This window comes from Urocitellus parryii, chromosome 8 (assembly GCF_045843805.1).
Source record: "Urocitellus parryii isolate mUroPar1 chromosome 8, mUroPar1.hap1, whole genome shotgun sequence".
NCBI classification, from domain to species: domain Eukaryota; kingdom Metazoa; phylum Chordata; class Mammalia; order Rodentia; family Sciuridae; genus Urocitellus; species Urocitellus parryii.
In genome coordinates this window covers 132,771,435-132,794,364 of record NC_135538.1, presented here as the reverse complement: position 1 = coordinate 132,794,364, position 22,930 = coordinate 132,771,435, and the positions used below count along the sequence as shown (strand labels likewise).

General features: G+C 40.7%; 1 protein-coding gene across 3 annotated transcripts; it reads right to left on the bottom strand.

Moving 5' to 3' along the window:
* Positions 1-1,785: 1,785 nt before the first annotated feature.
* On the bottom strand, positions 1,786-22,514 carry Wrnip1 (WRN helicase interacting protein 1). Of its 3 annotated transcripts, XM_026398917.2 has the most exons (7): positions 21,498-22,514; positions 19,114-19,305; positions 17,619-17,860; positions 8,194-8,423; positions 4,113-4,268; positions 3,273-3,352; positions 1,786-2,673 (listed from the first exon to the last, which is right to left on the bottom strand). In XM_026398917.2, the coding sequence occupies exons 1-7, from the start codon at positions 22,308-22,310 to the stop codon at positions 2,398-2,400; spliced, it is 1,989 nt and encodes a 662-aa protein (XP_026254702.1). In that variant the 5' UTR covers positions 22,311-22,514; the 3' UTR covers positions 1,786-2,397. The 3 variants fall into 3 exon arrangements, with proteins under 3 accessions (XP_026254702.1, XP_026254703.1, XP_026254704.1); XM_026398918.2 differs by lacking the exon at positions 3,273-3,352 and having other exon boundaries at positions 2,527-2,673; XM_026398919.2 differs by lacking the exons at positions 1,786-2,673; positions 3,273-3,352 and adding an exon at positions 3,359-3,808.
* Between the last annotated feature and the right edge of the window lie 416 nt (positions 22,515-22,930).

Genomic DNA, 22,930 nt, shown 5'->3' with positions numbered 1-22,930 from the left:
GGAATATCCAGGTGTCTACAGGTGAACCCATGGGCTGGGTCCTACTGCCTAGGTCCAAACCTGAGCCCCACCTTATTAGCTGGGTGGTCCTAGGGGAGTTACCTCCAAGTCTTCTTATCTTGAGGATGTAAATAATGGTACTTAGCTTGCTGACTTATTGAGGATTCAAATAACTAGTTCACATGAAATGCTTAGAACCAAGTTGGTGCATATTACATTCTTAATGACAGCCATCGACTCCCCTTTCACATATATGACCTATCTACAATCTGTCAACCACCTTAAATCACCTCTCACTAGCACCACTAATATCATCCTGGTCTCATCTATCACCTCCCCATGCACTACTGAAAATCCTGATTCACCATCTTCAACCCGTACCCTCCCTCCTTCTAGTTTCAACATTGCAGCCGAAGTGTTCCTTAGGCAATTTAAGTCTGATCTTCGCACTTTCACTGGCAATTCTGAGTAAAAGTGCAAGATCCAAAAGGTCCCACATGATTTGAACTCCTTCCATCTTGCCATCTACTCCTCCTCTCCAGTTACACTGGCCTCTTTACTGGATATTAAGCCTGCCAAACACCTTCCTCCCTCAGAAACTTTGCACATGCAGTTTTCTGGAATGATCTTTCCCCATGTACATGAATAGCACATTCACTTCCCTGAAAGCTCAAATACAACCTCCATAGTGGTCTACCTCTAGCTACCCCAACTGATCACACCTCCCCATCCTTTCTCCCTTCCTTGACTCATTACTTTTTCTTCAGCATAGCACTAATCGTTATTTAATAGACTAACATGAATTTTTGTTTTGTTTCATCAACAAAAATTGTTTCCAACACCAGGAGTGCTCAGCATGAAGCTGACACTTAATACTTACTGAATGAACAAATTCCCCAGAATCTGAAGGCAGGAGTTCCCAGATTGAAAGGGTTTACCAGGAAAACCACTGTGAACTTCCAAAATTTCCAGGGTCAAAGCCAGTCAATTCTATAAGCTTGCAGAAGTTACAAATAAAAGATCATGAAGAGAATGTCTTCGAGCCATCTTATAGCATCATTGGAAGACAAGTAATTTCTGACTTAGAATTTATTCCCAGCCAAACTGTCGAACAAGCCTGAGGGTGATAAAAAACCATTTTCCATCTCTCAAGGTCTGAAAACACTTCCCTCCCAGGCATCCTTGCTCCATAAAGTCACTAAAGAATGTGTGCACCCAAGCAAGGAAGAAAAAAGCACAGGATCCTGTACATGACACAGGTAGGAGCAAAGGAAACCTCCAAAGTGACAATGAAAGGATAGTCTTGGAATGACTAAAGCTTGGCCAGTCAAGACTGCACGGTGGAGGCCCACAGGTTGCAAAGCCTCTGCAATGTGCTTTTTAGGCTGATGTGTTGCACCAAAGTAGTGGAATAAACCAATAAACAGGATATCACACCCAGAACACAGGGGGAAGGAAAAAAAAAGCCCCAGGGTGAAGGCTGGCAGCTATTCCAGTGCAGGGGCATTCCTCAAGAAAGACCACACCAAGGGGGAAAAGAGAAGTAAATAACCCACTAATTGAAGGGACCATCCCCATTAAAATCTACACAAAATGGTGACTGAGACAAAATTATCAATAGATACGATGAACATGAAGCTGAGGGCAATGACATATTTAACTTCAAGAAACACAAAGTAAAATAGGAATTATTATTTAGAAATACAGGGCTGCAAGGAGGAGGTGGGTAGGAATGGGTCAGGGACTACTGGATCTTATGAATCATTTAAAACTATGAGTATGCAGTTCTTTAAAAAATTAAAATTTATTTTCAGAAAGACAGATTGACTTCTCCCAAGCTTTCCAATCTTATCTATGATGATTTACAGTATCTATCTATTGAAATGCAATGGTGACAAATATTGGTACCCACCATCCTAGGTGGGAAAAACATTTAAGAACTGAAGAGTACTTTGAAATAGTTTTATTGGCTCATAAGACCTTTGCATATAAAAAAAATACCCAAAACACTATGCAGTATTAAATCACAATTACATTTTTTTTAACAATTGGAACTACCCAGAATATACATTTTTAAAGGAAAAAAATCCTACTGAACTGAATTCTGAAATGACATTATGACTTAAATACTATGACAAAATAGATAATTCCTTATAACATTAATTCATTGCACAAAGCTGCCAGATATTTTCATAAGCATAACCATTGCACAGAGTGCAAATGAACACAATTTCAACGTTACACATTTAGTTGAAGTAATCTCCTCCACCTATGGAACTCTTAAATTTCTGGCACAAAATGTTGGTCTGTTTTAACTTCCACCAGGCAACCAACTTCACAATCCAGTTACTCTTTCCCTTCAATAAAGAGCATCCTTCTGCTGTCACTGCCTAAGAGTCAGCACCGCCTCTGCTTGAAGAAATCGACTCCTCTCAATTCCTCGGGCAGGTATTCCTGATCCACAGGCTCACTGTACATGGGGTTGTACTTGTAGCCTTTGCCGTAGCCCAGATCCTTCATCAGCCTGGTTGGTGCGTTCCTCAGGTGCAGGGGCACCGGGGGCAGAGGGCCCTGGTGGTTCCTCAGGCAGGCTTTGACATTATTATAAGCGCTGTACACCTCAATGGACTTTGGGGCTCTCGCAAAATAGACCACACACTGGGCCAGAAGCACCTAGGATACAGAAGGACACATTACCAAGGAGGTGCCAGAAAGGTTTTGTTTGGCAGAGTGCTTTAAGATACCTCTAGTTAACTTTTTAAAAAGATTCCCATCATGCTTTTTTATCTCCATTTTTTGCCTAGTCTGGATAACTAGAGAAGAAATCCCTATGAATGAGAGACAAGCCAGGCCAGTGCTTCTCCTTTTTTAAAAAAACAAAACAAAACAAAACTGAAGAACATTTTGCAAACTGAAATTTTTTTAAACCCTCAAGATATAAAACAGATGAACAGGAAGCTGCTGTTTGGGAGGCAAACCCACAGGGGCTTCCTCCTTAGCTCCTTCACAACCTTTCTGTTGCCCAGGAAGACTTTAGCACCTTCTCTGAATCCTGAGATTCCTAAGGACAGTTTGAAATAATAACTTCATCCACACCGAAGGTCTGATCTCTCTAGAGCCTAGAATTCTAAACAACGGGACTTCAAAAGTTGAGCCCAATCTAGCGGGCCCAATACATCAATAGTGAAGGTACCACATATATTCAAATCCACCAAAGGTTGGAACACAGGAGAAAGGAATGGATTTGTAAAGATGGGAGCTGTTTACTTTACCTCACATTCAGGCATGCCTATAAAATGACAGCCTTGGTAGGCAGCAACTGCTTGTGTTAATGCAGACGGGTCTGCCAGACCTGTCACACACACAGAGAGACAAAGGAGTTAAGTCACAACACACACTATCATCCCCACTTGTCCGCGTGTTGCCGCAACCAGAGACCATAACTGCTTATAGACTTGGTGACAAAAATAGTCCCATTTAGCAAAAGAAATGGAACTTATCGCTGATCATTGATCACATTAACTTATTCAAGAAATATTTACTGAGTGATAACTGTGGTGTCCAGAACTGGCTCCTTGTGGGTAAAAATTTTATATCTAGTAGTAGGAAAAACAAGAGACTATAACAAATACTGAGAGGACCAAAGGCCATGAAGACATTCACAAGTATGGGTACATTAAAAACAAAACATTTACAAAGGCAAAAAAAAAAAAAAAAAAAAAAAAAAAGCTGTTCTTTGTCTTTAAATGGTGTCCAGAGTCTTCCATTTCTACCTCAGGAACTGTCCAACGAAAACCTCAACACCTGGCTGCAAAAGCAAATTGAAAAGTATCTCTTTTATTTCAACATTCTGAATAAACTACTCATATTCTAAAGAACATTCCCGAAGAGGAAATAGAAAATGGTGACTTTTTAATACATTCAAAAGCGTGCGCGCGCGCACACACACACACCAAGAAATAGACAACTAAGCTCCTGCAGAAAGTCTTCTCTTGCCTTTTACACATAATTCCATGACATCCTTAGGCCAAAAGAAGTCACATTCCCTCCCTCATGCCACCTGCCCCACTCCCAATATGAATTGGGGCTCTGGGACCCTCAGACACACTCACCGATGTCCTCACTGGCAAACCTCACCAGCCTCCTTGCCACATAGAGTGGGTCCTCTCCTCCCTCAAGCATGCGTGCCAGCCAGTAGAGGGAAGCATTCTGGTCTGAGCCTCGCATGGCCTTGTGCAAGGCGGAGATGCAGTTGTAGTGCTCTTCTCCTGTATAGCACAGAAAGGCACCCACTCAGAGGGGTCCCCCAGCCAGCTTTGTGACAGGCTGATTTAAGGAAGGCTGCACTAACAGAGGTCCCAGGGAAGCTGAGGAGAGTGGGGTTGACAGCTATCCTCAAACTATACTAGGTGGGAGGATGCAAACCTGTAGCATGCCCCAGTGCAGTCCTCCTTGGAGGTGGGGCGCTTGTTTGGTGGCTAAGTCCTGTTCAGAGGAAGAGGATGCTACTTGAAAAACATGAAGAGGGTGTTCCCATTGAATGTGTACACAAAAGGTGAACAGGGTGGGGACATTCACTCTGAAAAGTAATCTCTACCACAGTGGATTTGCCAGAGACAAGAGGGGAGGTAGGGACAGTCTCACATTCTGACTCCATCTTATCCCCCTGCAGTCTATTTAAGGAAAACAGACCATGGGGCTGCTTGTAGCCATCAGGATGGAGAGTCAAGTGTCAAGGGCAGCTGTCATGGCCCATTTGTTCCTCAGTGTTGTTTCCAGCTGTCTTCCTGATATCTGAAGCCTGTGGTCATTTAAACCACAGCCCTGGTGTACAGACACCTGTGTGGCATGATCCCAGAGAACTGGCACTAATAGATCTCACTCTGAATGGGTAAGACTCACCCTCACCATTTGGTCTTATTCCATTTTTTGGCCTGGATTCACAAGAAAAACAAATCAGTGAAATGTGCTTTAGAAAAAACACATAGAAAGGCAGGAAATCATAGCTCAATGATTTTTTAAATAAATAAAAGGCAGTGGTACCTGTACACATTTCACAATTTCCTGTCCATCCTTTTTTTCTTAAGTTCAGGGATAGAACATTCCCCTTATGAGAAAGAGGGGTGTTTGGGGGTGTTCTTGAGTTCTTCTAGAGAAGCACCTAGTGCTTCTCTTCATCATGAGCCCATATGAACAATAAGATTGTGTTCTTCCAGACAGTTTTTGGGCCCCAGGAACAAATCCCAGTAGCTGATCAGTCTGCTAATACAACACTTGGTCTTCAGATGGAGATGAAAGAAAGCAACAAGAAACTCCCCTGGCCTACCAAAGGGGAAAGTCCCAAAAGGTTGATGGCAGAATCTGAGCAAATCCAGTTTTCAAGGAGGTTTGGGCAGATCAACATGTCAACATTATTGGATTTCTATAGACAAACTGTATTGGATTTCTATAGACAAACCACTGTACCAGGGTTTCCCTAGTGAAGTCAGCTACAGACACTGGCTGGGAAAGTGTCCTAAGTGATCCTCATGGTTCTGGCTCCCTCTCACACCTGTGCTTTGCTCCTCTGTGGGCCAAAACTTAGAGGTGGGGAAGACTAGGGTAGATCTAGTCAAACACATGGGTATGGAAGGATGAAAGAAACCACCTCTAGTTCACATTCTGTCTAGTTTACACTTCCCCCAATGCAGGTTACTCATCTCCTCCAAGTTTTACTGGGTCAATGTGAGAGGTAATACCACAGGTACGTGGGCCAGAACATGGGCTCTTGGGCCAGGCAGCTTGGGCTTGAAACCTAAACTTTGGTACCAGACACTCAGCCAAGGGTATATTCCTGATCCTCTCTGTCTCAAGGTTTTCATCTTAAAAATGGGGATGCCAAGACCACTCACTTCATAGCTTGTATTAAATACATGCCTGGCACACAGCAAGCATGCACTATAGAAACACTGTATTTTAGATTCTATTATTATTCTATGCTTCTGCTTTTATTATACACTGCTTTAAAAAGTTAACACAAGCCCATATGAATAAGAAGATTGTGTTCTACCAGAACACAATTGTTTATAATACCTTGATGTCAAGACATGAAAGAAAATTTATTCTCATCTGGATACTTATTTAATTTGATGCACACCATCTGAACTATTTACTGGATCCTACTATGGGTACTATATACTAGTGAGCAACACTAAAATAAAAAAATTATGGGATAGATTATTTTCTTATCAGTTATAAAAGTCTAAGATAACAGGTTTTCAGGGCAATGCTTCTATAATCTCTATTTATGGAACAGCCTATATGAGAACATTTCTCAAGTTCATGAATTCTATTTACACCTGTTGTGGATCCTCTGTGTAGCAGACACTCTATATAGAGTTGCATGTGGGTAGAGGGGGCTCATTGATATTAGAAAGACATAGACTGTAGAGTTCTCAAGGCTGTTGGACGTGGCATCAGGAGGCCTCCACTGCCCCCAGCTCTTCCTAAGGAAGCAAAGAACTAGCGACAAGGTAATCCCCATGGTTCATGGTTCCCTGGGACTAGACACTTCCAAGTGTGATTCCTTGCAGGGAATGTGCTCTAGGGCAAGCTCAGTGACTGCACACAGCAGGCCTGAAATGGAAGCAGGAGCAGTGGTAAAGGAAATGATATTGGGAACCAGTCGGACCTTAATTTGAGGATCAGTTTTACCACAAGCTTTATGAGGCAAGCCGAGTTTTATTATGTGCAAAATGAGAATATTAATAAAGTACCTTCTAAGGTTATTTGGAAAATTTCATATTACTTGGATATTAACTGATAGTCTGATTAAATATGAAAGACTGATCTAGTCAAAATGAAGCCCCCCTTGGTACACTTACAAAAAGGGAGAAAGATCACAGCTGTTGGACCTCCAGAAGCAAGGGAGAATCCACCATGTAGTAATTCCTTCACTTCTGAAAAACTTTTATTTTGTTCTTCTCATTTTTGTTTTTGACTAAAAGCAAAGCAAAGCTCTATATCTAGATATTCAACTTTTCAGATTTGTTAAGCACTGACATGACACTCACATAAGGGAGAGATAGCCGTGTGAGAAGGCTCCTGCTGGGAGGCAGGTAAACGTCAAAATGCAGATGGGACTGTGTGTTTCACATGTCCAATGTGACCTTAGCACTGACACACACATTACCATCAGCTAAGGGGCATTAAGGCCAAAAAGTTTCAGTCACTCTACCAAGGTTGTGTAGTGAGCACCTTTACTAAGAGACTCTGCCTGCAACCAAAGTCATTCTTAAGCCCCTCCACCCCTTCCCCAGCCAATAAGAAGGACTCTCGTCATCAGGAAATATCAGAGATGTGGCACAGCCAACATGAGATGTGGAATGTTCAATTATCAGCTTCTTTTTCTGGGAGAACTTTTAAAGGTGTAGAAATTCTATTCCATAGTTACTGTAATATGACTATGTTCAGAGTCATACAAATGTTCCATCACAGGAGTTCAGCCTAATCTGCAGTAAGCTATCTTCATCTCTAACCTTTTTTTATAAAAAGATGCAAATGTGCTATGCTTATATTTAATACTACCCGTTCACAGATTTAATAAAAGCTGACATTATCTGTTATCTCTAAATGCGGTTCTCTGTAAACAGTTAAGTGCACACTGAAAAATTAGATTTGAATTTTTCTAAGAACCCACTACACAATAAAAGCATCAAGAGCCATATAAACTCAATGTTTAGGTTAAACTCCAAAAAGTAAGGATTTTTAAAAAATAATCTTTTAATTGTAAATGGACACAATATATTTATTTATTTTGAATAGTGCAGAGGATTGAACCCAGTACCTCACATGTGCAAGGCAAGCAGTCTACCACTGAGCCACAACCCCAGCCCCCAGAAATTAAGGATTTTTAACACTCAAGTAAAGTACTAAATAAGTCATTTATTGCAAAAGTCCTCTTGCTACTTACTGCCTTTGCAAATTACAGGAATTACTCACTGTCAACTAAATACATAGGCTTTCAAAAGTGCTTGTACACCATAAGTTGCTACCAGAAAGAAATGAGAAAATATCTAACGATTTTATAAGATGAAAGAGGAGCCTGTAATTTCAAACCCCTGAACTCCTTTTGATGCCTGGCAATGAGCAGTTGTGCACACTTATTTCTCTATAGTGTTACTTTTTCTACATTCCAGTTACTCAGTTACTTACCTGCCCGGTCATATAAAATGTGGGATCGCTGGAGACCTTCCTTCACATCATTCTCAGTGATCAGAACTCTACTGGGAGAATAGGTTTGCCCACTCTTCTTACAGAACATCTTCCTAGAGCTTAACCTGGCCAGCACTGCCAGCTGCAGTCCGTTCAAGCCAGTTCGGGCATCCCCATCACTGAGATAAGCAAGAGTATCTACTGCTTTATCTTCTATAAACACGGAGGGTCTGGAACACAACCAGCATTAGTTATTGTCACTCAGGTAACACATTTCTCATTCTGCAGCATACCTTAGTGAACTTGTACTTCTAGTAAAGTCGATGAAAAAAACCACCTTAGTTCAAGGCTTTTGACCCTTGTTTTGAACTCACACAGTTAATCTGGTTAAGCACTGCTGAGATTTAAAAAGTCACAAGCATTACTGAGATCTTAAAAGTTACAAGGGCATCTCACTGGGTCCCAAGAGTTGGAAGAATACTACATTGTATCTTATGAGCCACCAGGGTATCTTACTGTAAGTTCACTCATTGAAGCTTGTGTGAAACAGAAATTGAATGTCCTGGAAAGTTATAGTTGACAAGTGGGCTCTCTGGTTCTGCCCTAAAGAACAGTGAACACTTTATCAGAAACATTAGCACCTCATTATAGCATATGGCAACCCTTATCTGGATGACACAAAAAATGCTCAGACAACCTTCCACACAGGCAAGATTTACCACATCACATTATTAGCTCTAAAAGGGTCCAGATCAGGCAGTTCAATTCCCTCATTTTACAAACAATAAACAAGATCCTCAGTTCCCTGGACACAGCAGGACCTAGAAGTTCTCTCTAATTTTGGCCTGGAACAATTTCAGAGAGCAGTACGTCATTTCAGAGTGGGTATTACTCATACAAAATCTACCTGGGGTAGCAAAGAGGTCACTACCCTGGAAAATTATCAAAAGACTGCCAGAATTTAGTTGTGGGACTTTGAGTTAATCACCTAACCTCTCTCCAAATGTGAGAACCAAAATTTGCAAACACATTCCAAAGTCTGTATCTTCATAAACAAGATCTAACTATAATTAGTTTTCAGGTCTAATTTCCATCTTGACTATCTAACACATTTCATTACTTACAAGAGTCTTATTTCCTGATTGAGCTGCAAAAAATATAATTTTTTGAATATATAGTTCACCCATGTCATTATTATCCTTCAACTGAAAATATCTACACAGTAATTAATAAGTTCATCAGGATTGTCCTTCCAAATCAGCTACTTGGAAAACAACACACAGTGGTTGTACACCATAAGTTATACAACAGGTGCCAACTGGGATGGGCTAAGGGAGGGTTCTGGAGCAGAATCCAGCTTGTATGCTGGGGTCAACATAAAATTTCTAATACAGAATTTCTTCTCCTACACCCACCTACAACTTTGCCTGGAAAACAACCTGAGTAACCTCAATCTGCATTTCACTCAAAGATGTGTCTCTAATGTCATGAAGACTGTCCCATCTCATTCCCTTACCTACTAACAGTGACCAGGATTTAGTTACTCACTGTGGGCCTCATCACATATAAGATACCTGGCTTGACTTAACTTTCTAAAAGAACACTGTCTCCTCAGACTCAAGAAAACTGTCTGGCCTCAGACCCTTAGGTATAGCCCAGAAACTCATCTCTCTTCCTTCTGAGAGCATCATCTTCTCAGCAGTTAACTCTTCTCAGCAGTTAACTCTTCTCAGCAGTGAACTCAACAGATCATCCAAAACATATTACCAGGATCATATTATTGGCACTTTGGAAAGTCGATGGATCATTTCTCAACCAGAAGCTGGATTTTCTGAAAGATGATTTAGAAGAAAACAATAGAGCATATACTAAAGAGGTAGAAAGGAGGAACCAGCATCAAAGAGGCCAGCCTATGATGTCTCTAAGATCAAGGGCATAGTACCTGGGGCGAGTGTGGGGGTAAAACTGACCGAACACCTCTTTTCCACTTCCTTGGGAAGCTTCCTAACAACAAAAAGTTTTCAGGACAACTGAGGGAAGAAAAGGAGTAAAAGTAGGACCCCTAATCAGTTCCAACATACTGAACTAGGTTGCTCATTCCCGTGTCATCTCTCCACCCTCACTAAATGTTGAGCACATGGACAGGAATAAGGTTCCACTAGTTCTTTGTATTTCTAGTGCCTAATAGATAACAGATATTCAATTACTGCACAGTGAATAGGCTAACTTCAATTTTCTCATTATTTCAGAGTAATATTTTTTAATTTAAAAGAAATCATATAAAAATATAGAAAACAAAACAGAATCCTACCTTCATCACCTTAGACAATAACCAGTATGATGATGACATTTATTTAATTTTCTTTATGATTCAACCAGCCATGCAACCACTAACCTTACATGTAATTTTTAAAGCAAAACTTAGACCACACTATGAACAGTTTCACGTTCCTAAAAATTTAATAATGGTTTGAAAAACAAGCTACTCAAACTTCTGAATTTTTCTATTTTAAAAATAGTCAAAAAGAGAAAAATCACTACTGCTAGACTATCCTAAAATTAGTATTTTGGTATATATCTCTTTTCTATGAATTAGTCCATTTTTGCTCCATAGATTTATAAATAGCATGCTGTGAATAAGGCTTTGAAAATGGACATGTATTTGTCTAATTGGGAAATATGGTCCTTTGATTTGTACTCCTAACCAAAGTATAAATCATTCTGTTGTTTTGGTTTGCATTCATGGGAATGAAGTTGCTGCCACAACAAAAGCCACCCAAGCTCCCACCACTCCTTCTTCCCCTTGGGTATCATCCACAGTTCAAAGTTCATCCCATCCAAAAGGAGAGTGTACTTTTAAACCCAAAATGAATTTCTCATCAACTGTTCAAGGAATAAAAGGGGGCACTCACTGCACTCACAATAGTCATGTAAGGAAATTACAAAATGGAAATTCACTGTTATGAACACCATGCATGAAGGGGTGTGATTTAACTACCATCTAATATGTCCTAAATCCCTCTTTATTTTAAATTCTGAAAAGTAGTAATACAATAAAACACTCTGAGATCTTAGAATGGGACAGAGATGACAGAACTAAAGTTAATCATTGATATTTGCAAAACCACTCAGCAAACAGTAACTACGAAATTATCTTGAGAGAGTTTCTCTAGGTTAGAGAATTTAACGTTATTTTTAAATTTAAGTATAAACTTACAAAATATTCTGCATTTGGAAATAACCTTCAAAGGTAGCATAGAATTAAATGAGATGAAATCTACTTTGGGGATAGTGTCCAAACTTTCATAGCATCCTACAAAGAAATAAGCAATAGACAGTAAATTATGTTGTTATAAGGTAGTAAAAACCCTTCATAATGAGAGGAAAAGATTATATTCTGGTTAATACAATTTAGAGATGAAACACAGAGCTAAGTAAAGAGAAACACTCTGATCTTAACAGAATATGGAAAGCTTCTTCCTCCTTCCCCTTTCTTTTCCAGTGGCCTGGATCCTGCACAGTGTTCTTCTGGTAAAGGATATTGGGATTTGGAGAATACTATTTATATGGCTGGATGTTTAAGTAGAAGGAGTAAAGAAAGTGAAAATGTCCCTGTTATTTCACCGCAGAACAAAAGAATAAGATGGGTTTATTAAGCTCTCCCTCCCTAAATTATAAAACAAACTCCTTGAATCTCTTCACTAAGGAAACTAAACATTATATGGTCAGTGTAACAACTGCTAAAAAGTGGTTCTCAATCAGGGATACGCATCAGATTAGAGAACTTTCCTCAAATACAGATGTGGATACCATACTATTGATTTACTGATTCCCAAAACTCCAGGGTCAGACCCCAGGCACAAAATACATCCCAAATAAGTGTGATATGCATATCTGGTTAAAAGGCATACCTGCTACATTTTAGGTGGGATCTTTTGTACTGACTCCTTTACAAATTAATACAGAGTTGCCCTTAAATAAAAAACACACAGAGAAAGGTTAGGATGGTAATGTTCACTGTCAGCATTCATCCCCTTTCACCTTGGTACCTAGGATCCTTCCAGCAACTGAGGTTGCTTAATAATTGGCAACATTCCTTTAAAATTGGTTCCATGTCATTCAAGCTGAATGATAGTGAGCATATTTCTTAACCTTGTTCTGCCTCAGTTTCCTCTTCTAATAAAAAAAAAGCTGATACCTAATTTGCAAAGCTATACTGAGGATTAAACAAGACATGCAGAATGCTCAAGAGTACTGTCTACCACATCAGGAGTACTCTATAAATGTTAGCTATTGTTATCATTTGAATTAGATATTCAATAGCATGCTCTCTAGAATTGTAAATCTTCAAAGCAGAGCCCCAAACTCTGATGTTTCCATGATAACCTGAGTTAAACTGAAACAAAACTTACTTTCTTCATAAAGACAGACATACATTTCACAGATAATGTCATCTTTTTCTATAATCCTATGTCTTTCCAAATTATATACCACATACCTGGCAGGGTTCTACAGAGGGTTGAATAGTAACCCTCAAAAGATGTTAAGTCCTAATCCTTGGAACCCATGGATGTGACCTTATTTGAAAATAGGGTCTTTGCAGATATGAGAATCTCAAGATGAAACCACCCTGGATTTAGGGTGTATCTTAAATCCAATGACAAATATTCGTATAAGAGGAAAAGAAGACACAAGGACATAGAGGTCATATGAAGATGGAAGCAGAGATGGCAACCAGAAGTTAAGGGATGCTAGGAGATACCAGATGCTTGAAGGAAGCCTCTGGAGGGTTATGGCCCTGCTGACACCTTGATTTTGGTCCTAACTTCCAGAACCAGGAGAGTTAAGTTCTGTTGTTCTAAGCCAGTCAGTTTGTGGTACAGCAACCACAGTGAACTAATATAAGGTTGCTATTTTTTTTTTTTTTTGGTATCAGGTAGTGAGCCCAGGGGCATTTAACCACTGAATCACATCCCCAGTCCTTTTTATTTATTTACTTTTTAAATTTTGAGACAGTGTCTCATTAAGTTGCTTAGGCCTCACTAAATTCCCGAGGCTGGCTTTAAATTCATGATCCTCCTGCCTCAACCTCCCAAATTGCTGGGATTACAGGCATGTGCCACTGCACCTAGCTTGTTGCTGATGTTTTTAAAAGTACCATTTTAACTTATATTTTTCTTTATATTAACATTTTTTGAAGTTATAGATTAACAGAATACTTTTATTTTATTTGTTCATTTTTATGTGGTGCTAAGGATTGAACCCAGTGCCTCACACATGTTACGCAAGCGCTCTACCACTGAGTTGCAGCCCCAGCCCCCCAAATTTTTCTTTGTATTAATATTTTTCTTTAGATTAACACAATTATACTGGCATACTTATTTACCTTATAGTAAAATATTTTTACAAAAAATTATTAAAATCTATTCTATACCCACAATCCACTCTGGACAGTATCTTCTATGCCAGTGTTCTATCATCTTTTTTTTCTATTCTGCAGCAGAAAAGATTACTTTAGAGGTAGGCAAAACAATTTAAACCTTTGTTGAAAAAACAAACAATGTAAAAAACTCTATAGTCATCTTGTTTGAGGGCTCCTCTCTCCAGGTGATTAAAGAAAAGCCCCATCTAAGAGACAAACCCCAGCACCCTATGAAGGGATAGATGCTACTTCAATTTGGACCTGCGTATCTATAGAGCCAAAGGGCAATTATGGCTTCTCACTTCACCCTCTTCATGTCCACAGAGATGTGTTTCTCTGGACCACAAACAAATTACTTCTTCAGAAGGGAAGTTCTGAATGTTTGTGTCCTAGGATCTGGGAACCTACAATTCTTACTGCGGCAAGTAGTGCAGAATGATTAAACGCCGCTTTACTTTTTCATCTTCAGCATCACAAGCTCCTCATACCAGAGACCATAGGTTTTTTTTTGTTTTTTTTTTTTTTTCCTGCCTCCAAAATTAACCCAGCTCAGATAGCACACTTCACTTCATCATGTGACCAAATTCTTTGAGAGCAAAATACATGGAAACTGTTGATTAGCCAAACAAACCAGAGAACTGTGGCACTGATAAGGAGCGTTATTTCATCTGGTTAAATTCTGCTTGCCCTTCAAAACTCAACTCAGCATCTCCTCATCCAGGAGGTAAAATGTTTGCTTTCGAATATTTTAGAAATCTCTTCTCTATACCACCCCCCATGGCACTATAAGCCGATTTGCTCACCTGGCCTTTATCATGTTCTCGACAGGCACATTAATGTACTTTTCAACACCCAGCCATGCCTAGCAAATACAGAACCTTTGAATTATACTGAATAAATAAATATAGGAGGGAAATTTTTTTCAAAAGAACACATGGGCTAGAGATGTATCTTAGTCGTAAAGTGCACATTTAGCATGTGTGAGGTCTTTGTTCAATCCCCAGCAACCCTGACAAAAAAGAATATTTTTATCTCACTATAATGGGAATGAACATGTGTATAACTGTCTTAAGAACTCACAATCTTATAATTCCTCAAGTACAATCAAGAATAGTCAAGTAGCAGCTTTATTAGTTTTGGAATCAGTACCCTGCTCACCTCTTCTCACACAAAGTCTTCAAAAGCCTAGGATTTCTCTGTACATGTTTTAGTTGCTATCTAGGGCACCAAAACATGACATAAGAATACAAATGCACACTCATAGCTTCTCAGAAAGAGAAAGTAATTATGAGGGGGAGGGGTTAAGAGTCTTTTCTTACAGCTAGATTAGTGTAACCAAATCTGATTTATCTGCACAAAGATGAATATGCAGCTGATGCCAATCCATAGGGATTTGAAAGTAAAATTTTACCTATAATAACTGAAAGACAACACAATCCACTGTTAATTGTCCATGACAATCAGGGAGGCAGATACTTCTTTCAGAAAAATCACTTATAATGTATTTTTTCTTTGGTCTATGACATCTCCCAACTTCTTATCAGAATTGCTAACAAACAGATCAATTAATGGATCTAAGCTTAATTTGCTTTCATTAAACTACGCTTGCTGATACTAAAAAGTTATAAGCATAAAAAAAAGTTCTTGATACATGGGCAACTATTCCTTATATTGGACTATTACTCCCCCCTCCCAATGCAACTACTTTTCTCATATTGAAAGCTAGGGTTTATTTATTCATCAACCATTTACCAAGAGCATAATATATGCTAAACATAGTGCTACAAATATAAACAAGGACAAATTTCTATCTTCCCATCTCTCCAAAGAAGGCAGGGGACATGGAAAGCAATTAAGAGTGAAAGGAAGTCATAACTAGGATCAGTTCTACATGAATGACAAGGGAAAAGGTTTTCTGACTGCTATACAATTTTAGCAGATTCAGAATAACTGATTCATTGTTATATCTCTTTCAGTTTCAGCAACTCAAAGAAATTTTAATTCTTTCACTGGATCCTCTTAAACTTTAAAATGCTTAGAAGTCACTTGGAAATTTTTTAAAATATAGAAATCCTTTTTATGAGGATGAGCTCTATATCTCTACTGACCTTCTCAATTTACTTAAATTATGGCACAGCAGTTACTGAAGAGAGGGGAAAACTTGAAGTTCTCTGAATAACTCAATCCCATGAAATGATGAAATAAAATAAAAACTACCCTATGTAAATGAAAATTGTAGATACATCATAACCAGTATGCAAAAAAAAACCACAAAAAATGTTAAAAAAAATTTACCTTTCTTTTTCAATTTGTCTTTCAAACACTGATGAGAGTCTATTACTGTAATTTTAATTTAAAAAAAAGCTAAAGAGTTGGCCCTTCATATCCATGGGTTCTGAATCCTCAAATCCAACAAATCTTGGAGATATTTTTTAAAATGTACCTGTATTAAACATGTTCAGACTTTTCCCTTCTCATTATTCCCCAAACAATATAGAATAACATCTATCTGCACAACATTTATATTGTATTAGGTATTATAAATAACCTAGAGGGGTTGAGAGTGTAATTCAGTGATTCCCACACTGGGTTCAATCTCCAGCATTGCAAAATAATTTTAAAACATTTTTTTTTAAAGTAATCTAAAGAAGAGTTAAAGTATATAGTAGGATGTGTGTATGTTTTATGAAAATACTAAACATTTTTACATAAAAGACTTGAGCATCTGTGAATTTTGGTATCTGCAGGGGGATCCTGTAACCAATTCCCTGCAGATGCCGAGACAACTGTACTAGATACAATAAAGTGGCAAAATACCACTGAAACTCTTACAAGTGTCCAGCCCACAAAGGGCTCCTGAGTATGAGCACATCTGATGGATACCAGCAGGTCCATATTTTGTAGCCACAGTTGTATCGGCCATTCCATCACAACTACACTACAAAATGAAGTGACTTCATTCTGCCCAGGAGTCCATGGCCAAATGTTTCAAGGCTTTCATATGACACAGCCACATCTGAGGCAGGAGCAAATGGGAGAGACAAGACACATAGGGAGAGACTGTTGAAACCTAAACCATGAATCTACAACTATGCCTTGTACTTTAATCCTCACAGAAAAGTGGCTCCAGAACTTGGCCTCAGGGCAACAGGAGCAGCTGTGTAGTCCAAGCATAAGGAGGTGGGTAATAGCCTCTCCTCTGACCGCATTACGCTTCATTGCATTAGTTTAGCCAACACATACACAAATACTTCTGAAGAATATGTTCTACTGCAAATAAATAAAATCTCTTACCCAAGAAATAAAACTGATTATCCATAATACATATGCCCTGTGTATTAATAAACTAACATGGTGTTCATGATGCAGAAACTGATTGCCAACAGGAACAAAACAGCTTCTGATATGTCGATTTCAGTTAAAATTCCTTTACTTTCATGGAATGAAATGAGTTTGGCTTTTTGAGTGTGAAAAATTAAATAACTATATGGCTACAGTTACATTTTTACTTTAAAAAAATAATAACAAATTGCAAGGAAAAAAGGAAATTTGAATCTAGCAGAATCTCCAAAGTTTTGAAAGTAGGTGCAAGATGTATATATCTATTTGTTCCATTAAATGAAGGACAAAATCTTTTTAATCAACAAAGTTTTCTATAGTCTCCCAAGCTTTTAAAACAGTGAGCTAGGAAAAGAACCCTTACTACAAAACAAACACCCAAGAACTAAAATAACAAAGCAATATTAAAGCCTAAACAATTATGGATATACCCTGTGAGGCTAGGAAATACATCTTAAAAGAAAGGGTACGTTTATAGAGATACTCTTAGTATGATATGAACACTTCTCTCCTTTTTTTTTTTTTTTTGCCCCCCTTACTGACAGATCAGCATTCTTCTTGGTCCCCACCTCTCTCCTGGCTGAGACCCAGCCCTTTCTGGCCCCCTGCCAAGAGATTCTCTGGGAAGTATGAGTCCCCAGGATACTTTACACTGTCAACTTACTCAGAGCTGCTGTTGCTGCTGTGGCTCAGAGGGTCAGTGGGACGGCTAGAGTCTAGGACATGAATTCCCAGTGAGTTGATTGCTCTCATTAAAATAGTCACCATTGCCTCTACTGGAAGTTTCTCAAGAACAATCACTCGACAGCGGCTCAGAAGAGCTGCATTGACCTGGAAGGAAGGGTTTTCAGTGGTGGCCCCAATCAGGGTGATCGTCCCACATTCCACGTGAGGAAGGAAAGTATCCTAATCATGGGAGGAAAACAGAAGACAGTGATTCCAGTCAATAGCCAGTTGAGGAATCCTACGTAAGTTAACTATCCATTTTCTCACTTTTCTAATTTTACTTTTACAGCATGTACACTAAGTATGGATAAAATACTTGTGGAAAGTACAACTCTCAGTTTTTAAGTCCAAAACTTAAAAATCAGTGGGATGCCAGAGTCTAAAGCTGGTCTCTTCCTGGTAGAATTCTAATACAGATTTAACATAAAAAAATTCTCTACTTATAAAAGTGTGGCTGACTTGACATATGCTTTATTATATCAACTATTTATTTACAGCAAAGAAAGAAAATACGAAAACATTAATATTTCCAAAATCCTCTTCCACTGTGGGACTCAGATTTTCTTCCTAATAAGCTTGGTGAATATATAACCACCAGACACTGTCTTACACAGAAACACTGAGATGTGTCAATGTCCCATATGAAACTTGAAAAGCTAGTATCTAGACAGAACTCTAAAAGGTCTACTACTCAAAAGACTGGGGGGCAGAAAACATTTTTGGATTTTGTGAAATATTTCTAATTATAAGTAAAAAGCTATAACAACATAAGTCAGGAAAAAGTATGCCTGGAAAATATTTTCATGTCTATTCAGAAAAAAAGTGGCTTTGTTATAAAAATAAATTGTAACCTTTTACTTCTAAAATCCACTGAAATAAATAGTAATCTTACACGTGGAAAAATAAGATTATGCACCCCAATTTGAATCAAATGTATGATATATCAAGATCATTGTAATGTTTTGAGCAACTAATAAAAAAATTTTTAAAAAAATACTAATCTTGATCAAGGGGACTCGGTGACAGCCTAAAGGCACAGAAAACTACTCTTTCATTTTGAAAATAAAAATATAAAGACAAAAAAGGGACAATGATCTTAAAATCAAATTTGTCTACAATGATTCCTAATACTTTAGATTAAATTTTCTTAAATTAAAAACTGGATCCAAAATGGCTTTTCTGATATGGATAGCTTAGGGATACACTAATCATATATCAGGTATCATTTTCTTGTTTTCAAAACATAGTAAGAAAAAGCACGGGGATACAGGGTGGAAGGAGATGGGTTGACAAGCCTATGCTTCTTCATAGACAGTTAATAATGGTAACATTCCCTAGCATTTGTATAGTATTTTATACTTTCAAAAGTGATCTGATACTTTTTATTTTACTTGATGTACACAGTGACCAAAAGAGAAAAGAAGTTAATATACCTGCTGAGATTTATTGAACCGATGAATCTCATCAATAAAAAGGATGGTTTTCCTTTTGAAAAAGCTCTTTTCATTTTGAGCTTGTTTAATGACATCTCGAACATCATTTGTCTTGGCATTTGTTGCAGACAATGTCACAAACCTTATGCTATGTTTCTTGCTGTTGTTGGCTATGATATGAGCCAGGGTGGTCTAGAAAAGACAATACACACAGTTTGAAAAGCTAATCAGAGAGGACAGCACTCATGGGTACTACAAGCAGCATGAGCATTACCAAGCAAGTTGAACTCTTAAGAATGCTCAAAGACACAGACACCATTTGAAAAAACAGAGCCAAGTCTTAAATTAAAAATAAATAAATAAATAAACCAACATTCAAATAAAACAGGAAAGTAGCTAAAACTTAGGCTAATCCTGACCTTTTTTTCTTTGTACCTTGCCCCTTTTGATCCCTGTTTTGGGGACTCTTAAGATCTTTGGAATCTGAGTAAAGAGCAGCTGTCTAGATTTAGAAGAGCCTAGGTGACAGCTGTGACCCCTTACCAAAGGAAAGAGAAAATTCTCCCTCCTCCAGTCAAAAGTATTACAGCTGAAGAACTAGGTGTAGAACTGATCCCAGAACTACAACTAGTGGTAGCTCAATGAAGTGGTTGAGAAAAGCAAAGTGAAAGAGTCGTTGAGTTGAGAGACCACTGACAAAACACTTAGTATCTGAGGTGAATGCATACCATTTCTGAATGTCTACTCTGGACATTAACAACAGCACTGATACTGTTAGCACTTACCAGAAAGCAAAGGAAAGCTCCAAGGAAAGTGTTGTTCATTTAGTATCTGGCACTTACTGGGTGCTCAATAAATATATATATATGCTATTATAAGTATTGTTGTTGTTAGCACTTTAGTACTAAGAATGGGAATAAAGAAAAAGAGAAGAATAAGAATGGGACAAATTTGCTCCTGACTGGAAAAGTGGCACTTATTTTCTGAAAGTTGTACTGCACATTAGACATTGTGGGCTTCTTTACCAAATTCCAGCCAACCTGCATCTTGGAATCAAGCTCTTACGTCACATAGGCTTGGAGTTGATCACCAATTACCTTACTGAGCAGCCTGGCCCAGTAAATCTCTTGCACTAAAATCTTCTATGACTCACTCATCTCCTTGAAGACCTTTTTCTTGCTGTCTGGGACTTTAATAACTGATAATCCCTTCTCATGATCTGATGTAAAAATTTAACAATTACTAAAAATGTTACTGCTCTATCCTCTTAAGTGGTCTAACAACTAAATCCATGGGGAGATTTATCAACGATTCTACCATCATCATAATATGTATCTGGAGGCTGGTACTGGAGGTCAGTAATAGAGCATATGCTTACATGCCAAGGCCCAAAAAACAATGTTATTTGAAATACATTTGCCTGGCCAAAGGGAAAGCATGATACAAATAAGACAAAAAGAGCAAGTTGCATTCCAGGAACTGGAGTAATGACAGGTGTGGTTGTGTGAGATGAAGCTTGAAAGAAAAATCAGGAATATCCTGCATAAGAAGGAGTCTGAACCTCAAAACTAGGAGACCTCTTCTGATTCCCAAATTCTGTCATTCACTGGTACTCATTATCCTTAAGCACCTCTTAGCTTCTCTTTTACCAGGATTACCGCATTCATAACTTTTTTCCCAAATGTTCTTCCAATGACGTGTTCTCTAGACCCACAATATCCTAAGCGCCCTCCTCTGCACTACTGCTTATCCCTAATGAAGGTACATGGAATCGAACACCAAAGGCACTGATGCTTTTTCTCTTAAACAGTATAAGCAAAGCATTATAAGCATAGTTATGGAAATTCTTGGTGAAAATGATATGCAGAGAGAAGAAAGTTTTTCATATTTGCTCTGAAAATCACTGTCAAACCAACAACTAGTGGAAGGGAAAGGAAGCACAACAGAAATTTAAAAATTTAATTACTTTTTCAGAGCCGAACCCATATACATACAAGTGTAATATAGAAATGTCCCTTCACAATTTTTGTTGCATGCTGTTTCCTAAAGAATTGGGTCACTAAAAATCAGAAGACAGGGGAGCTGATGCAACGTGAAGCGAACTCCAATCCGAGTCCCACTCTTGCTGTGAACCTAGAAATTCGTAGACATCTTCCTTCTGAAAACGTCCAGCAAATGTGTCTTTAAGAATCTGGTGCGTGTTACTCTTTCACGCCCATCACAGACGCCACTTGTGGACCTAGCAGTGCCCTAACCCAGACAGCACCTGGGGCCCCTAGGCCACACCATCCCCGAGCCGGGCGAGTTCCTGGAGGACATAACCCACAGCCCGCTGACCGTTAGCGCCATCCACGCGCCGGGCGCGCGGCCAGGACGGCACTCACCTTGCCGCAGCCCGGCGGTCCCCACAGGATGAGAGAGGGGATTTCGTTGGTCTCCAGGAGCGAGCGCAGCAGGGTCTCCTGCCCCACCGCCCGGCTCTGCCCGATGTAGTCCTGCAGCGCGTCAGGTCGCATCTTGTCCGCCAGCGGCTTGCCCTCCAGCATCTGCCGGATTTCCTCCGCCGCCAGCGCCCGCGAATGCGGGCGGCCCCCGCCGCTGGCCCCGAAGGCGGCGTCTGCGGCGTCCGCGTCCCAGTGCCCCGGGTCGTCCTCACCGTCCGCGTCCGCGTCGCCATCGCCGTCGCCCCCCGCCTCTTCCTCCTCCTGCGCCTCCGCTTCGTCCCAGCTGCGCGGAGACGCGCTCCCCGCCGCTGCGGCCGCGGCAGCCGGCCTCTTGCCCGCCCCCTTCCTCGCGGGGCTGCTGGAACGGGCCACCGGGAAGTCGGGGATCAGGCGGGCGCCACTGGGCGTGGGCGGCGCATCGTAGCTCTCCCGGCTCTCGGTCTCACCACCGTCGTCGCCCTCCTCGCCCTCGCCCTCGCTGCTCTCGGCCGCCGTCGGGGTGGCCGGTTGCTTCAGCGCCGAGCTCTCCGACAGCCGCCGCCGCTTGGCGCCAGGTGGCGAGGGCCCTTTGGCCCGTTCCCCGGCGCGGTGCGGCCCGGCCGCAGGCTCCGCGTGCCCCGCGGGGTGGAGCAGCAGGCAGCGGTCCAGGTGTGAGTTGATGTGCGCGGCGGGCATCATCTGCTGGCACACGGGGCACTGCACCTGGTGCAGCTGCGATAGGAAGGGGTCGTCTTCCGGCCCGCTCACCTCCATGGCGGCCGTCGCCCTCCCCGGCGCCCGGCGCGGCCGCACCTGCCCCTGAGAACGCCGAGGCCTCAGATGCCCGACGCTAGGCCCCGTGCCGCGCGACCCTCGATCGGGAAGGCGGCAGAACGCGCACGGGCCGAGGGAGGGCGCCGCTCATGCCTCACGTCCGGAGCTCCCGCATCGGCCCGCCCTCGGCCGGCCGCTGGTAACGCCTCTCGCGGCGCGTCGGGATGTGTAGTCCACGACCGTTTGTCCCGCCGGGGGCATCGCCTCGCGTGGCCCTTCGGGAAATGTAGTCCAGGGCTGCTTACCCAGATGCAGGCTATACCTCGCGCGGCACGTTGGGAAATGTAGTCCTCTACCGTTAGCCCCAGCCGCTGCTCGTTTACTTCCGGCTTCGCGAACCGCCTTTGTGAGGGGTGTCTCTAGGGCTGGTGTGGTGCGCCTGCGCAAGACTGCGCTGTGGCGGAAGCGGCGTTCCTTTGGCCCTTTGAGGCGCGGGAAGCCCGAGGGCATTCTGAAGTAGATTAGTGTCTGGGGCCATGGGGGTGGCGCATTGCAGGCTTTTTATGCTTCGGAAGCGGAGCCTGTCCGTGGGAGGTCACGGAAGTTGTTTGTAAAGAACC

Bases quoted from the DNA above. Each gene is read 5' to 3' on its own strand.
- Wrnip1 (XM_026398917.2), bottom strand. From the start codon at position 22,310: ATGGAGGTGAGCGGGCCGGAAGACGACCCCTTCCTATCGCAGCTGCAC. The intron at 17,861-19,113 runs GTATATTAACTT...TCCCATGATTAG, and splicing joins GGTTCAATAAATCTCAGCAG to GATACTTTCCTTCCTCACGT. The intron at 4,269-8,193 runs GTAAGTAACTGA...TGTGCTATACAG, and splicing joins CATTTTATATGACCGGGCAG to GAGAAGAGCACTACAACTGC.